Source organism: Gekko japonicus, unplaced genomic scaffold (genome assembly GCF_001447785.1).
Source record: "Gekko japonicus isolate JY-2015 unplaced genomic scaffold, Gekko_japonicus_V1.1 scaffold1188, whole genome shotgun sequence".
Taxonomy (NCBI): Eukaryota; Metazoa; Chordata; class Lepidosauria; order Squamata; family Gekkonidae; genus Gekko; species Gekko japonicus.
The window spans coordinates 446,320-464,558 of NW_015171539.1; the positions used below are offsets into that span (position 1 = coordinate 446,320).

At 53.2% G+C, this 18,239-nt stretch overlaps 1 protein-coding gene across 1 annotated transcript in view; it reads right to left on the reverse strand.

Annotated features, from left to right (window-relative positions):
* Positions 1 to 14,463, reverse strand: part of FAM189B (family with sequence similarity 189 member B) — a 59,992-nt gene extending 45,529 nt beyond the window's left edge. The window contains exons 1-5 of the mRNA XM_015419637.1: positions 14,321 to 14,463; positions 12,971 to 13,199; positions 6,810 to 6,866; positions 2,621 to 2,734; positions 1,598 to 1,729 (exon numbers count right to left, since the gene is read on the reverse strand). Coding sequence (XP_015275123.1) covers positions 1,598 to 1,729; positions 2,621 to 2,734; positions 6,810 to 6,866; positions 12,971 to 13,199; positions 14,321 to 14,463 — 675 coding nt within the window. The remainder of the gene's footprint in view (positions 1 to 1,597; positions 1,730 to 2,620; positions 2,735 to 6,809; positions 6,867 to 12,970; positions 13,200 to 14,320) is intronic.
* Positions 14,464 to 18,239: the final 3,776 nt, after the last annotated feature.

Sequence of the window (18,239 nt, forward strand, 5' to 3'; positions counted from 1 at the left end):
TGGATTTATACCCCGCCCTTCACTACCCAAAGGGGTCTCAGAGCGGCTTACAAGCTCCTTTCCTTCCCCTCCCCCACAACAGACACTGTGAGGTAAAAGAAGAAGAAGAGATTGGATCTACACCCCACCTTTCTTTTCCCCTCCCCACAACAGACACCCTGTGAGCAATGTTCTCCCTAAACTGTGGAGTCTTGTGAGCCAAAATTCTACTTTGTCAGTTACTGGCATTAAAGTTGTGAGCGAGCGATTTGGCTACTGCCATCACTTATTTATTTATTTGTTTAATTTCTTCCCCCGCCCTGTCTGCCGAAGCAAACTTAGTTTGCTCTGGAGCCATCCTTCCTGAGCTAAGACAAAAATGTGTGAGCCAGAGGCTAAAAAACTGTGAGCTAGCTCACACTAACTCAGCTTAGAGGGAACACTGCCTGTGAGCTTGGTGGGGCTGAGGGTGCTCTTTCGAGGACTGCTCCTGAGAGAACAGCTCTGAGATAACTTGTGACTGACCCAAGGTCACGCCAGCAGCTGCATGTGGAGGAGTGGGGAATCAAACCTGGTTCTTCCAGATTAGAGTCCATGCTCCTAACCACTACACCAAACTGGCTCTGAAAAACCCATCATAAATATTTCAAAGACAACCCCCCAGGATGCAAAAGAAAGCGTTCCGTGCACCTTGGTGTTTAGTCATGTCTACCACATGACCACGGAAACGTCTTCGGACAGCGCTGGCTCTTCGGCTTTGAAACGGAGATGAGCACCGCAACCCTAGAGTTGGACTCGACTGGCTTTCGAGCAAGGGAACCTTTACCTTTTTAAGAGCAATTAAACTCTTTAATCAAGGGAGAAAAGTGAGAGTAGAATAAAGCTTGAACTACTAACAGGGATTAGCTCTAATGCCACTAAGAAAGAAAAAGGCTCAAGTTTCTCCACACTCCCTCCCTGATTCTTAGCCAGCTGAGAAACCTTAAAAACAACAGGTGGACCAAGACAAACAGACAAAAGAAACAGACCCGTCCAAGGACAACAGACTAATTAAAGCTATTATCTAAAAAAGAAACTGAAAATAAATAGGATAGAAAGACATAAGCTCCGTTCACACACAGAAATTGCCGTGGAAGAGGCACGAATGCCGGGCGGATTATAGGGGTGGGATCACACAGGAACATCTGGCAAGTGTAGCGCACCCGTTGACCACCCATAGCATCCGGCCGAAGATGCAGAGTTAAAAAGTATCCGGGAAAGCCTACTAGCAAACCGTTTGCGACGGACCGCGGACGGAATTCCTACGTGTGATCACTCCAGCACGCTCCTCTCGCCTCGTTGAAGCATGCCGGAAATGCACCGACGAACAAAAACCCGATTCACCACCGATTCACCACCGTCGCATCTGATCGCGTTCTGGCGGGTCAGACTGCGTCGGCGCAAAAAGCCACGCCTCCCCCCCGCATTATCTGGCCCGTGTGACCGGGGCCATAATGAAACAAATAGAATAATAACGATGATGGGAAGGAAAGCAGCCGGTTACTGCCCTGCCACCAGTACCGTATCAAAATCCACACCCCGAGTTCTTGGCTGCTTTAGCTTTCTGCCAGCCACTCACCTTGAGAGCCTGGCGAGCTTTGGGACAGTCCGGATTTGCGTATATGCGGACGATCTCGTGCATGCAGGAACTGCGAGGGATCGCAGCGTTGCTAGACCGTGTGATGCAGCACTCGCACACACCCTTTTGGGACTGTGGAAGGAAGACAGGGAGTTGCCATGTTGTACTTCTCAAGTAGTCGGGTGTAACAGATTATGACCAGGCCCCTGATGGTCTTGTGCATGCGTAATTACTTCCCAGTTGCACTGCGTCATGGGTTTTGTAGTGAATGGTCAAGGGAAAGTACATATTTGGGACCCACCGTGGGAACTGGGAACCTACTCAACCACTGGAGGGAGGGGTCCCGCTGGGTGGGGCCCCCTTCCTCGCTTGCTTCCTAGACCAGCAGGAGAAATGTCTGAGGCGGAAACGATGTCACATCCAGGAGAAAAACTGGATGTGATGTCAGCAAGCATGCCAGGCAACACTCTGGGAGTCCCCCAAACCCCAGGAACTCTCATAGCATCACCCAACACGCTAACGTCACGTCCGGGCTTTCACCTGGATGTGATGTCATGGGTCAGGGGATGTCATCTCTGTCTCCTGCCCCGCCCCCAAAGCTCCCACCAATAGCAGGCAATGTCCAGGCATCCCTATGTGGGGAATAACCACCACAGGGGCAGCAGGAAGGGATGCCAGGCCTCAGACCCTGTAGGAAACACTCGCCTTTGCAACTGGGGCTGTTCCTCTGTAAGACAGCTTCACCTGGGATTCCCGGCTTAGCAGCCCATGCAGGGCCCAAGGTCCAGGACAGGGTTGCCAACCTCCAGGTGAGGCCTGGGGCTCTCCCAGAATTAAAACTGATCTAACGACAACAGAGATCAGTTCCCCTGGAGAAAAACGGCTGCTTTGGAGGGTGGACTCTGTGGCCTTGTGCCCTGATAAAGTCCCTCCCCTCCCCGAACTTTGCCCTTCCTAGGCACCGCCCCCCCAAATCTCCAGGAATTCCCCAGCTGGCCCAGAAGCCCACCTCTTCCATCTTACCAGTTGGCAGGAGGGATCCAGGGATCTGACCAGCTGGGCATGTTGGCAGGAGAGGACGGACCCCGCCAGGCTCAGCATGATGCCCAGCACCGACAGGAGCGTGAAGAAGGTGATCTGGGGAGAGAGGAAGCCAAGAGGTCCGTTTGGGGGAGATAAGGAGGGGGGGGGGAGATGTCAATCGAAGCATGTGTCCGGGCAGTGGCTGATTTGGGCTGGACCACGAAACCAGGAAAAGGGGGAGAGGGGAGCTGTTAGGTACAGGTAAAAGGTTCCCTTGCTCGAAAGCCAGTCGAGTCCAACTCTAGGGTTGCGGTGCTCATCTCCGTTTCCAAGCCGAAGAGCCAGCGCTGTCCGAAGACGTTTCCGTGGTCATGTGGCCGGCATGACTAAACACCAAGGCACACGGAACACTGTTACCTTCCCACCAAAGCGGTACCTATTTATCCACTTGCAATTTCTTGCTTTCGAACTGCTGGGTTGGCAGGAGCTGGAACTAGAGACGGGAGCTCACACCGTCGTGCGGCACACTCGGGTCTCGAACTGCTGAACTACTGACCTTCCACAGCCTGCAGTTCAGCGTCTTAACCACTTGAGCCACCGCAGCTGTTACGAGGTCCTTTAACCATCGCTTTTTCTGATCTCGGGGGACCCCAGTTTGCTGCCTGGATGCACTGTGGTCAGAGAACCTACAACGGAAGCCTAAAGTGCTCTTTGGATTGACGTTTCTTGTCCCACCCCCCCTTTCTACCTGTCTTCCCTTGCCTAGAGTTGCCAACCTCCAGGCGGGGATTGGTGATTCCCCCAGACTCACAACTGATTTCCGGACAGGGTAGCCATCCCCACTATGGGGGCAGGGTTTCCCCCGACTCCGGGGCCCCCCGTCTGCTGGCGGCCAGGGCCCCAGAAAAGCCCTGCCGCACCTGACATGCGGAGGTGACATCATCGCACTGGGCACGTCACACGGGGAACACTCTAGCTAGCATTTGGCTACAAACACTATGGAAACCATAAAGTTTTTGGCCAAATGCTGGACCATCCCCTGCACGACTGGGAGCTGGGGTAATGACATCACTTTCGGGCAGGGGTCATTTCCTGCAGGAGCGGAGCTCCGGCAGTAAAGAGCCCAGGGGGCGGGCACATGCAACAAGCCCCGCCCCCTGCTCCCAGCAGCCCTCAGTCAGAGCAAGAAGCAGCCAGGTAAGTCGCAGAGGGCCCCCCCTGGTCCCTCGGTCCAAAACAGTCCAGTGGCACCTTTAAGGCCAAGGTTTATTCAGGTACAAGCTCTCCCTCCTCTGCGAGGACAGATCTGCACGCCGCCCCCCCCCCCCCCACAGCTAGCAATCCAAAACAGTCCGGTGGAGCCTGAGTGGTGGGTGTTGCCTTCTGACACACTTTTGGTGATGTCAGGGGGTGTGGCATATGCAAATAAGCTATGCTAATGAGTTCCTGCACCTCTTTTTCTACGAAATGACCCCTGCTTTCGGGTGATGTCACCTTGGCGCGTACGCAAAGTGCACACACTGGAACATTCAAGGGGAGCAGGCCGAAGCCGCCTGCCAGCAAAAGGTAAAGACTTGGCAACCCTACTTCCAGACTACAGAGATCAGATGCCCTGGAAAATACGGCTGCCTTGGAGGATGGAGTCTACAGCATTATGCCCCTCGGAGGTCCCTCCCCTCCCCAAAGCCCACCCTCTCCGGACTCTAGAATACTATGCCCACCTCTCTACTCTTGGCCGCTGGCTTAATGTTTATGCCCATACTAAAGAACCCAAGCCTTAAGGAGCGTGACACCAGCTGCCGTTTCCCTATGGTGGATGTTAAGACAGCTCTGCTATCTTGTGCGAGCTGTATTTTAAATGGTCTGTTGATTTCACAGTGTTAAATTATTAAATTGTTCTATTGTTTGTAATGCCTATGGCCTTGTTTTCTGTAGCCAGTTTGGTGTAGTGGTTAAGTGCGCGGACTCTGATCTGGGAGAACCAGGTTTGATTCCCCACTCCTCCACTTGCACCTGGCTGGATGACCTTGGGCAAGCCATAGTTCTGATAAGAGCTGTTCTTGAAAAAAGAGCAGTCTCTGTCAAGAGCTCTCTCAGCCCCACCTGCCTCACAGGGTGTCTGTTGTGGGGAGGGGGAGGGGAAAGGAGTTTGTAAGCCGCTCTGAGACTCCTTTGGGTCATGAAGGGTGGGGAATAAATCCAATCTCTTCTCTTCTTCTTCTTGTTAGCTGCCCTGTGCCTGCCCTGGTGAGGAGGGCAGGACGTAAATCTAATACATACATAAATAAATACCCCCAGAACCTCCAGGAATATCCCGACCTGGAGTTGGAAACCCTATATCACCTTGCAGGAGACCTTCGCTTCTCCCGTTCTGCCGCTTGAAGCCTTCCTGTCCCTGAAAGAGGATCGCCATATGCCAGGTGGGAGCTGAAGATTTCCTGGAATTCCGACTGATCCCCAGACGGGCCAGAGATCAGTTCCTCTGCAGAAAATGGCTGGGGAGCTCCTATGGGGTTAAGCCCCGTTGAGCTCCCTCCCCTCGCCAGACTCCACCTTCCCTAGGTTCCACCCTTCCAATCTTCAGAAATTTCCCAAACCCAGAGCTGGCCACCTTAAACGATCCTACCCATATCTGTAGGACTTTATTCATCACCCGCCCCTGCTTCTCCTCCTCTCCTCTCCCTCCCTCCAGCATTGTGAGACCAGACAAAGGGCACCATCTAATCCAGCACTTGGAGGACATGTAGGCACACAGTCAGGATTTTGTGGCTTGTGGGACAGATTTTTTTCCTGGTGGGGCTGAATTTCTCAGCGCAGAAAGAAAAGCCATGTAGCCAATAGAAAGCTGTTACCAGGCTAGATCTCTAAATTGCAAGCTTTAGATGACAGTTCTCAGCTGCTGCAAGTTAATCGCTTCTGCCAGCCTAAGCGACAATCCTGATGACAAGCCAGCAGGTGGGGGTGAAGTCTTCTATAGTCAAGAGAGCCAAACACTTAGGCCGAAAAACTCTCTTAAAGGAGACCAGTTTCTTGACACAGAGTTAGAAGGGATCATAGAGGTCACCTACTCAAACCCCCTTGCTCAGTGCAGAAATTAGTCAACTACAGCACCCCACTCTGCGTAAAGGAGTGCACACCTTTTAAAAAAATGTTTTGATTTTAAAAAGTGATTGAAACAAGCATTTACAGGAGAAAATTATCGTGGGGCTGTGCCTTTAAGAAAGGGGGCGGAGCCCCAAAAGCCCCACCGTAGCTACAGGCCTGAGGACATGAAGCTGTCTTATACAAAATCAGACCTTGGGTCCATCAGGACTGTCTACTCAGACTGGCAGCGGCTCTCCAGGGTCCATCTCCTATCTGACCCTTAACTTGAGATGCCAGGAAATGAACTTGGGTACTTCTGCATGGCAAGGAGATGCTCTACCACCAAGCCATGGCCCCTCCAGCTTCCTCCGGAAAGCTCACAGCCAAAGGCTGCTACTAGTCTCTAGTGGAGTCTGTTATTCAGAGGCAGAGTGCCTCTGAACATGGAGGTTCCATTTTTAGGGATCATCGTTACCAGCTACCAACAGGCCAACTTGTTCTTGGCTAGAATTGCCCTGCTGGATCAGATCAAAGGCCAGTCCTGGTTCCAACAGAGGGCAGCTAGATTCCTCCCATAAATCCATGCGCAAGGTGCGGAGGCATAATCCTCCTGTCGTTTGCTCCCACTGGCTGGCATTCAAAATATGATCATCACCCAATTTTAAAAAGATCTTCGTTGATCTGTCACTGAAACTCACAAGACAGATCCACTAAGATTACTTGAATTGCGTGATGGCTCTAACTCTGAATGTCAGATCTGTTACCAATGAAGCCACAAGTTTGATGTAGTGGTTAAGAGCAGAGGACTCTAATCTGGAGAACCGGGTTTGATTCCCCACTCCTCCGCATGAAGCCAGCTGGGTGACCTTGGGTCAGTCACAAGTTCTCTCAGAGTGCTCTCAGCCCTGAAAACAAAGCTTAGCTCGCCCCCTAGTGGTGCATAACACTAAAAGAGCCAGAAATTTTGGCTGGCAGACAATCTTAGGATCTCCTGGCTATACTTCACTTACTGTCATAAGATTATTATTATTAATGAAACCACATCAGAAGTTATCAATAAAGCAACTCTAGCACCCCCACTTTGAGAATGAAACATTGTGCTTACCACCGGGGTGAAAGGCCGCCGCCAGGAAACGATGCCAACCAGGCCAGAGAACGCCAGCTAGATGGGGGGTACAGAAAGAAGTTAGTATTACCCACAGAAGGTGTTCAACAACGAATGGTGTTCAACGAGAAATTTTGAAAGCTGAGCAGGGCTGACCCTGGTTAGCATATCCACTGCCAAAGAGGGAGGGGCCATGGCTCAGTGGCAGAGCATCCGCTTGGCGTGCAGAAGGTCCCTGGCTCAATCCCCAGCATCTCCAGTTAAAAAGGGATCCGGCAGGTGCTGCTGTGAAAGACCTCCGCCTGAGACCCTGGAGAGCTGCTGACAGTCTGAGTAGGAGTTCGTGGCTCAGTGGAAAAGCTACTGCTTGGCATGCAGAAGGTCCCAGGTTCAATCCCCGGCATCTCCAGTTAAAAGGACCAGGCCAAAGGGGATGGGAAAGACCTCCGCCTGAGACCCTTGAGAGCCACTGCCAATCTGAATAGACAATACTGACTTTGATGGACCGAGGGTCTGATTCAGTAGAAGGCAGCTTCATGTGTGAAGTCCAGGGCTGCTACGCAAGGGCAGGCAACGGCAAGCCACCTCTGAATTCATTTACTTTATTTTATTAAGTTTTTAGGCCGCCCTTCCTTGCAAGGAAGGCTCAGGGCAGCTTACTACAGGAGAGGACATAACAATCAACAATCAAAAGTTAAAACCAAGAATAAAAATATAAAACCTAAAGGTAAAGGTTCCCTTGCTCGAAAGCCCGTCGAGTCCGACTCTAGGGTTGCGGTGCTCATCTCCGTTTCAAAGCCGAAGAGCCAGCGCTGTCCGGAGACGTTTCCGTGGTCATGTGGCCGGCATGACTAAACACCCAGGCGCACGGAACGCTGTTACCTTCCCACCGAAGTGGTACCTATTGATCTACTTGCAATTTCTTGCTTTCGAACTGCTAGGTTGGCAGGAGCTGGAACTAGAGACGGGAGCTCACTCCGTCATGTGGCACCCGGGTCTCAAACTGCTGAACTACCGACCTTCCATAGCCTGCAGTTCAGCGTCTTAACCACTTGAGCCACCGCAGCTCAATATAATATAAAACCTACAGCTCCAATAATTCAGCTGCATAATTTAGTTGATCCAAGAGGGCGGGGGAAATGTCAAATTTCACAGGCCTCCTGGAAGTGGGCTGTGGAGACTGGAGGGTATAGGGTTGCCAAGTCTATCTTCGCCGGGAGCAGGGGGCTCCCGACCAGCGTCTTGTGTGCGCGCGCACAAAGCGCGCGCGCCACACACACACGTCACCCGGACATGACAGGAGGACACCAGGCACGCTGGGGGCAGGGCCATGGCCATACAAGGGAAAAACATAAGTTTTCCCTTGTATGGCCGTGGCCCCGCCCCCAGCATGCCCGGCGTGCCCGCGTCACTTCCGGGTGATGCGCACGTCGGGGTGGAGTTCCCCCCGGGACCCGATCCAGCGGTGCTGGGGAACGGGCCTCTGGGGCGGGGGTTTCCCCACCCCCCGGGGGGACTTGGGATCCCTAGGAGGGTATGAGAATGTCTCTTGCCCTGAAAACTCTACCAGTCATCATAATTCAGCTGCGTCTTGATGGAACTTTCCAGCTAGAAGATCCCTGTTGGATCAAGCCCACGGTCTATCTAGTACAGATTCCCATTTCCCAGACTCCGTTTCCGTGGCTGGTCAGATGCCCTGGGAAGGCCTAATAGCCAAAACCTCCCCACCCCACCCCACCGGGGCAAGATCTTGAACCAAAAGGACAGACCCCTCTTGGCTTTGAACTAAAACGAGGACAGCCTGCCGGAGAGGAAACTAATCCAGCACACAGCAAGGAGGCCGCAATGGTTAGGGCTGCCAAGTGGGGGCGGGTGGCGGGTAAACCCCCGCTTCGGAGGCCCGATTTTCGCCGCTGCGGAATCGAGCCCCAAGGGGAACTCCGCCCCTGAAGCGCAGCGTGGCTCTATGGTTTTCCCTCTGACGATCGGGGCCCCGCCCTCAACGTGTTCGGCGTCGCGCGTCACTTCCGGTGACGTGCTGGCGGCGCGCGCGCATCAACGGAGAGCTCCCGGAGCGCAGCGAGGCTCCCCCGCCGGTAGGAGAAATCAACTTGGCAACCCTAGCAATGGTGCTGGGGCACTCTGGTGTGAAAATCAGAGCAGGGCGTCTTACGTTCGTCTGTGAAACACCGAAGGGCGCTGTCAAAAGCGACTGTTCTTATTGTAACGTGACCTTAAACCGTGCTTATCTTATTTATGCAAACCGCTTCGAGCTTTGGAAAGCAAAAGCCTTAAACTGAGAGCCAGTTTGGTGTAGTGGTTAAGTGCACGGACTCTAATCTGGGAGAACCGGGCTTGATTCCCCACTCCTCCACTTGCACCTGCTGATGTGACCTTGGGTCAGTCACAAGCTCTGGCACAGCTGTCCTTGAAAAAGAGCAGTTTGTGTCAGAGTTCTCTCAGCCCCACCCACCTCACAGGGTGTCTGTTGTGGGGAGGGGAAGGGAAAGGAGTTTGTAAGCCGCTCTGAGACTCCAAGTGAAGGGCAGGGTATAAATCCCATCTCTTCTTCTTCTTCTTCTTCTTAAATAACACGGCAGAAGTCGCTGCCGGAAGACCTGCCGCTCATTTACATAAAGAATTAAACAATTCATAAAGGAGGAGGAGATCTATCGGTGGCCACGAGCCATAACAACCAGCAAAAGGGAACATCCATGTCTGGAGGCAGTCTATCCTCTGCATGCCAGATGCCAAGTACAAGTGACGGGGCAGCAGAAACATCCATGCTCTTCTAGGGGGCTTCTCAAAGGCACCTTGCTGACTATTGCTGGGGAGGAGGCAGAGGTTTAGTGACAGAGCATCTGTTTGGCATGCAGAAGGTCCCAGGCCCAGGTTCAATCCCCGGCATCTCCAGTTAAAAGGATCAGGTTGTGGGGTGATGGGAAAGACCTCTGCCTGAGACCCTGGAGAGCCACCAGTCTGAGTAGACTATATTGGCTTTGATGGACCAAAGGTCTGATTCAGTATAAGGCAGCGTCATGTCCTGGACGGAGGATATCGAAAAGACACTGTCCACTCTAATGCGCGCGCATGCTTATGAGCTCTAAGATCAACTTTTTCCCAGGGCTTTGCAGCGGATGGAGTTAAGCTTTAAAGCGGCTATGCATAAGCAAGACAGCGCAGTTCTGTTTTCCTGCTACACACCTCTGGCCAAGAGATCGCATGCTTTTAAATGTGCCGGAAAGTAAATACGAACTGCAGAAGGCCGCAAAGAGCCTTCAACCATCGGAATGCAAGCCCAGCCCTTTTGGATCAAGCCAAGGTCTGTCAAGTCCAGCATCTTATTTCTAAGCCGCTAGATGCTTCAGGAAAAGACTCACAAGCAGGGTACAAAGCCAACGGCTGTCTCTTGTCCACAACAGCTGGCATATGCGGATATACTACCTCTGCACATGGAGGCTCCATTCTCAGCTATACAGGTGCTGCTATGCAGCTGCCTTGGTGCCACTGAGGAGGGCAGAAAGTAGGGTTGCCAACTCGGGGTTGGGAAATTCCTGGAGATTTATGGGGAGTGGAGGCTGGGGAAGGCAGGGTTTGGGGGCAGGGGGGGGCTCAGGGAGGGATAATGCCATTGAGTCCACACTCCCCCCCCCAAGGCAGTCATTTTCTCCAGGGGGACTGACCTCTGTGCTCTGGAGACCAGTTGTAATCCCAGGTGATCTCCAGGCCTCACCTGGACCTTGGCAACCCCAGCAGAAAGACAGGGTATCAGTTTTGAAAATAACAAGTAACTATATTCAGGGGTCATTTCGTAGAAAAAGAGGTGCGGGAGCTCATTAGCATAACTTATTTGCATATGCCACACCCCCTGACATCACCGGAGGTGTGTCAGAAGGCAACACCCACCACTCAGGCTCCACTGGACTCTTTTGGATTGCTAGCTATGGGGGGGGGAGACATGCAGATCTGTCCTCACAGAGGAGGGAGAGCTTGTACCTGAATAAAACCTGGTCTTAAAGGTGCCACTGGACTGTTTTGGATTGCTAGCTATGGGGGGAGGGGGAATGCACAGATCTGCCCTCAAAGAGGAGGGAGAGCTTGTACCTGAAGGCAGAGGGAGGGCTCTGCAACTTACCTGGCTGCTTCTTGCTCCCCGTGGCCCAACTGAGGGCTGCTGGGAGCAGGGGGCGGGGCTTGTTGCATGTGCCCGCCCCCTGGGCTCCTTACTGCCGGAGCTCCGCTCCTGTGCGCTCCCTGACTATACTAAACTTGCATTTTTGTGGATTTATCTGTACTAATGTGCCTTGTGTTTCTAAAATCTGCGTGGAAGCCCTCCAGCAACGCACAAGGACAACAACAATCATCCTGCATTGTTGACCTACAGCATTCAGTATCCAATGATAGACTGCCTCTGTATATGGAGGTTCCTTTTAGTCTCCCACGGCTAATAGGATGGAGGGGGGAGTTCAGACAGAAATGCTCAGGACAGGTGTTACAGCAGTGGAGGAAGATGTTAGAAGGCAAAGTGGACTTTTTTTTTTGCTTGAATGTCTCAAAGGTGGCAAGTGTGTCTGAAGTGATTCCTTCCTTTTAAAATTTTGTATTTTGATTTGGATATTTCAATACATGGAGGGGGGGGAGCCCCAAATAAATTGGTTTAATTGAAGAACATGTTAGAAAGTTATGGGGAAAGATTACCGGTGTCACGTATCCCTGAAAAACGCTGGGGAAAGGTATCTTCGGAAGATCAACTTGTATCAAACTTCTGAGCCAACATTATAATTATAAATTATGGGTTGTTGCAATCTTACTAGGATTTTATAACCCCAAACTGGGACAGACGGACGATCTATCTATCGTTCCATCAATCAATCAATCAATCAATCTATCTATCTATCTATCTATCTATCTATCTATCTATCTATCTATCCACACTATCTGGATGAAATTTGCTATATTTATACATCAGTTTCAAGCCAAAACACTGACTTTGATTTTAATTGCCTGTAAAACCACTGTGGCTATTTTCAGGGATAAGAAACAGAAAAAAAATTGGGAATAAATATATAGAGCCTGTAGGGTGTAGTGGTGAGCATATCCAACTCAGGAAAGCCTCGTCTGAATCCTCACTCAGTCAAGAAGCTCACTGAATGATCTTGGGCCAGTTGCTGTCTCTCAAAGCCTACCACCAGGGTGGTTGTGACAAGAGGAGAAATACACACGATCCTTCCTTGAAGGAAGGGGTAAGGATAAAAACACATGAGAGAGAACAAGAAGAAGAGATTGGATTTATACCCCGCCCTTCACTCGGAGTCTCAGAGCGGTTTACAATCTCCTTCCCTTCCCCTCCCCACAACAGACACCCAGTGAGGTATATGGGGCTGAAAGAGCTCTGAGGGAACTGCCCTTGAGAGCATAGCTCTGAGAGAACTTGTGACTGACCCAAGGTCACCCAGCTGGCTGCATGCGGAGGAGTGGGGAATCAAACCCGATTCTCCAGGTTAGAGTCCGCTGCTCTTAACCACTATACCAAACTGGCTCTCAACAGAACAGAACAGTGTCAGTCCATCTGGTTCAGGATGGCCTACACAGTCTTCCATTTGTATCCTCACCACAATCCTATGAGGTAGGCAAAACATAGAAACTGGCCCAAGGCCACTTTATGGCCAAGTGGAGGATTTGAACCCAGACCTCCCAGGACTTAGTCCATTACTCTAACCCAGAGGTCCCCAATACAGTGCTTGTGGTCACCAGGGCGCCTGACAACACTTTTCTGGCATCCTCCAAGTGTTTCTAGGAAGTGGGCGGAACCAGGGAGGGCATCTGCCCAAGAAGGCTTCTGATTGACTACTGGAGATTTGATTGGCTGTGCGGATTTTTTAAAACGTTGCCTTGGCAGCAGCTGCTGCCCCCACAGCGCATGGATCTGTTTCTGCAGTTAAGCTGTGGCAATCGTGTTGTGGCCGGCTCCGCCTCCTGTGGCAGCCATTTTGTGGCTCCGCCTCCTTCGGCAGCCATTTTGTGGCTCCGCCCTACCATGCCATGTCAGAATTCCTAATGTGCCCTCAAGCTCAGAAAGGATGGGGGACCCCTGCTCTAAACCCCCACCTTGGGTCCATGGGAGTGAAGTTCCCACCCACACCCCCTTGCAGGGGACTTACCGGAACACCAGCCCAGATGGGACAAGAGTTGCGGATGCTCTGCCGGGGCATGATGGTGTTCACGAGGAGGCTGAACGTGACGATCAGGATGCCCAGGATCATCTGGACGAAGCCCAGGAGGAGGATGACCTGCAGCCAGGCGCGCTGGATGCGCAGGTGAGTGAAGCTGTGCGAGGTGCGGGCGGTCAGGGAGTAGCTGGAGTCGCTGCGTGAGGGCATGACGTTGCCCCTGGACAGGAGGCGAGAGGGACCCCGAGAAGAGCCAGCCGACCGGATTTCGTTCCGGGGAAGAGGGGGATTCGGCTGAGTTTGCAGGCCCCGCTTTGAAGACAGAGACCAGCTTCGGTGAGGCTCACGGGGAGGCCAATAAGCAAAGCCTTGACTCGTTTCCTTCTCTTTTTGTGTTGAAACAAAAATATCTCGGTTCGGCGGGCCTGTCCAAGTGCAGGCGCTGCATAACGAGAACGAGGATTTTTAAACGGACAGTCCACAGGTTTGCCCTGGAAGACGTAATCACGGGGAAAGTGTGTCTCTGAGCATGCGTAGAATCTTTCCTTCCTGAGTAATCACAGCCAGCCTGCACATGGCTGGAACTCGGAGCATCGCAGGTGAAAAAGACGGGGCCTACCCAGGGAACGTTTCGACCCCAGCACCTGTCAGAATTGACCCGCCGAAGAAGGCAAAAGCAGCTTGGCCGGTGACCTGCCCAAAAAGCAGAAGGGCCCCTGTTTCCTCAGAGATCTGCTGTCCAGGTTGGGAACCATCCACCCTTGGTGTCGGGACAGGGGCCTTCCTGGCCACAAAATCCAGAAACAGCGAAAGCACCTAGGGGTGCCCTCTCAATACCCTGAAAGTGTGGTTGTGAGGAACCTGTCAGAAGTCCCCCAGAGTAAAATGTGGGGTCAGGGCATCAGTAGGGTTGTCAGCTCCAGGTCGGAGTTTGACGGGTGGAACCTCAGGAGGGAGGGGTTTGGGGAGCAGAAGGGCTTTAATGGGGTGTGATGCCGCAGAGTCCGCGTTCCCAAGCGGCCATCTTCTCCAGCTGCGCTGGTCCCTGTCGCCTGGAGATCCGTCGTAAAAGCGGGAGATCTCCAGCCACCGCCTGGAGGCTGGCAACCCTGTGGGTCGGTGAGTCGAAGTGACAGAGACGGCCCCGGGCCACACGGTTCTCTCCCCGTTCCATGCGCAGAATCACCAAAGTAGATTGGGGGGAGGATCAAATGCCATCCATAGGTTGAAAGGGAAGGGCAAAAATCCAGGGGGGGGGGGGATCCAGGCACCGGACACAGTGTCAAAGTTTCAAGAGCCCTGGCGGATCTGCGTTCAAATGATCTCGCTTAGGCCCCGGACCACCGACAGATGCCAAAGCAAGGGATAGGGAAGTGGTTGGTAGTTTCCCCCTCCTTCTCCGCCGCCGGGCTCGGCATCAGCACCACCGTCGGGATGCGAGGAACCAGAGCAGCGATGCTGGCAGGGGTGCCACAGGGGTGCATGTGCGCAGTCAGGATCCAGTTAGCCCCTGGTAGGTTTCCACGCAGGCGAGAGGGAGAGGGAGAAATCACAGCAGCAGAAAGTGAGCCGCCGACACTCCCTGCCGATGGCCTGGAAATGTACAGCGCTTCCCGGACCGGGCGATGGATTCCCAGGCGGCCGCAGCCCTCCTGGCCCCGGCTGACCTCGCCGCCGGCCCGCCCCTGCGATGGCCTCCTCCGGGGCTGGCAGACGGGTGGGGAAAGGGGGGGGGGGACGGTCCGGACTCCTCGACCCCAACGACCCCCCCAGCCAGGTCTCTCGGGGAGCCGCCAGGCTCTGCAGCAACCGACCCGCGTGGGACGGCCGGGGGGGAGAGGGCGAGGCGGGGAGGCGGGCGGAGTTCCGGCGGCGCCCGGGAAAAGTTGCGGGCTCCCACCGCCAGCCGGCCCCGCGGGGGGAGGCTCCGGCAAGGCTGGGTCGCCGGGACGAAGCGGAGTCCCGCGGATGGATCCGGATTCCGGAGGCCGCTGGGAGGCAGCAGGAGGGCGCCGAGCGGGGGGAAGGCAGCCCGGGGAAGCCCTCCCAGGCCAGGCTGGGGCGCAGGTGCGGCTCGGAAGTTTGGTCGCGGTCGCAGCCCCGTCCCCCTCCCTCCAGGGGACGCTAGAAAGGCTCCCCCACCCCGACCCTCCTTCTCCGCTTTCAGCCCCCCGGAACGGGAGAAGCAGCAGCAGCCGCCCGCAGCAGCAGCAGCCGCCGCAGCCTTACCGGGGAGGAGCCTGCCGTCGCCAGCTGCAGGGCAGCTCCGGGCCAGGGATGCTCCTCCAGGCGCCGCCTCCGCCCCCTGCCAGGCGCCTGCATCCCTCCTCTCCGGAGGATGCTCGGGCTGGTCCTGATGTTGCGGGGAGGGAGGGCGCGCCCTGCCGCGCGGCGGCTTGGGAGTTGTAGTTTTTCCCCCCGCGCCCAGGCCAAGGAGAAGGGAACTGCGTGGTCGCCTATGGGGGGGAATCGAATTGGGGGCCGCCCAGGTGGGTGGCTGGCTGGAGACCTCCCGGGATTGCCAACGGAGATCCGTTCCCCTGGAGAAAATGGCCACTCTGGAAGAGGCACTGGATGGCATTGTACCCCACCGAAGTCCCTCCCCCCCCAAACCCCGCCCTCCTCAGGCCCCACCTCCAGATTCCCAACCCCGGGGGGGCTGGCAACTCTACTAATAAATGTTCCAAATTAATTTGGTTCGATTTAACCCATTTTAAACATTCACACTCGCTGCAAATCCGGGGGGGGGGGGGGAAAAAATTTTGCTTATAAGATTTGCCTTTCCGAACACAGAGCAGTAATTTCAGAGATGAACTACCTAGGATTCCCTGTCCTTGTGCTCCAGTCTGTTTCCCTAGGGCTGAGAAGTAAATTTCACACCCATGAGAAGTAAATTTCACACCTAGAGCATCCCTGGCCAGGCTGTGGTGTGATCACTGCCAAAATGCAAGGGAGACCACAGACGGAGTAGATGGGACTCATTCTGATCTGGTCCTGGGAGGTTCAACTGCATACACAGGCCCTTAAGGGAGAGAGCAGTTTTGGTGGGCCATTCCTTTCTAAGAAGGACAAATAATATATACAGGGCTATTTTTGGGCAGGAACGCACAGGAACAGAGTTCCGGCTGGATCCCGAGTTGGCCACACCCAGCAGGAACTCATTAGCATAATAGGCCACACCCAACAGCAGAAACTCATTAGGATTGGCCACATTAGAGTGGCCTAACATGCAAAGGAGTTCCTGCTACCAAAAAAGCCCTGGGTTTTGACAACAAACAAGGTAAACAGAATAAGAAGCAAAAGGTGGGTGTGGCTGGATGACCACACTTCTGGTAACATGGGGGTGCAGCCTAATGTGCTAATGAGCTGTGCTGTCAGGGGTGTGGCCTAATATGCGAATGAGTTTCTGCTGTTGGGTGTGGTCTAGTATGCTAACGAGTTCCTGCTGGGCTTTTTCTACAAAAAAAGCCCTGCATGTGTGTGTGTGTGTATAAATTTTAAAAGCTCTCTTTAAAGATTCTTTTGACTATATTTGTATTTTTGTATGTTTGTTTTTGTTTGTCTGTTATATAAAAAATAAAATGCTTAGAAAGAAAATATTCTTTTGACTTTCCAGGGCTCAACTGAGTATATATTAAGGAAACAGACTGGAATTAGACCGACCAGTCGTCTCAAGGAGAGACCCCTAATAAGCACCAGAGTTTGAAAACCAGCAATCAAGGTGAATTGAGCCCCCCCCCCCAGCACACACCTTGAACCTTAAAACAAGGACTGGAAAAGGGTATCCCCCCCAATCACCCTCATGCAAGAACCAGCTGTAGACAACAGCAAGAATCCCAAGCAAAACAAAGTGGCTTTCGGCCAAGTTTAACTAAACAGAACCTCTATAGTCCGAGGAAGTATACCTTTGAATACTGTTCATTGTGTTTAAGAACTTCCAGGAGCAGTTACCTGGCTGGGCTTGGTATCAAGACGCTGGGCTAGATGGACCCTTGCCAAGAATTAGACAAAAACGTGGAGGTTTACGGTATCAATTCCCATTTCCGCAGAACTTCCATGCTTAGGGGCAGTGTACCTCTTCAAGCCAATTGCTTAGGGGTGGTGTAGGGGGAAAACAGGGCAGGGTTGCTGCTTTCATGCTTTACTTGCTGTCTTCCAGTTTGGTGTAGTGGTTACGTGTGTGGTTTGATTCCCCACTCCTCCACATGCAGCTGCTGGATGACCTTGGGCAAGCCATAGTTCTGATAAGAGCTGTCCTTGAAAAAGCAGTTTCTGTCTGAGCTCTCTCAGCCCCACCTGCCTCACCTGTGGGGAGGGGAAGGGAAAGGAGTTTGTAAGCCGCTCTGAGACACCTTCGGGTAGTGGAGGGTGGGGTAGAAATCCAATCTCTTCTCTTCCATGAGATAGCCTTTGGGCTTGCAGTTGGCTTTTGGCCTAGTTCAGCAAAGCTCTTTTACTCTCAGCCAAAGCTTAAGGTTGCCAACTTCCAGGTAGCACCTGAAGATCTCCCACTATTACAGTCGCTCTCTGGACAACCAAGACCAGTCCTCCTGGAGACAACGGCTGCTTTGGAGGGTGGACTGAGGGACTATATTCTGCTCCCCCCACGCTCCCCAGGCTCAACCCCCCCAAAAGAAATCTCCAGGTATTTCTCAACATAGAGCTGGCAACCCTGTCTTTAAATATTCCAAGTAGGGTTGCCAGCTCCAGGCTGGACATTCCTGGAGTTTTGGGGGTGGGGCTTGGGAGGGGCGGGGCCTCAACAGGGTAAAGTGCCATAGAGTCCACCCTCCAAAGCAGCCTTTTTCTCCAAATGAACTGATCTCTGCAGTCAGGAGAACTGCTATAATTCTGGGAGATCTCCAGCCCCCCTGGGGAAGCCCTCTATAGAATTGTTGACTTGTGCATCGTAGCATTGTGCCCGAAGAAGGCTCTCTCGAAACCAGGGCTATTTTTGGGCAGGAACGCACAGGAACGGAGTTCCGGCTGGCTCCTGAGTTGGCCACGCCCAGCAGGAACTCATTAGCATAACAGGCCACACCCAACAGCAGACACTCATTAGGATTGGCTACATTAGGGGTATGCGGCCTAACATGCAAAGGAGTCCCTGCTACAAAAAAGACCCTGGGTTTTGACAACAAACAAGGTAAACAGAATAAGAAGGAAAAGGTGGGTGTGGCTGGATGACCACACTTCTGGTAACACGGGGGTATGGCCTAATATGCTAATGAGCTGTACTATCAGGGGTGTGGCCTAATAT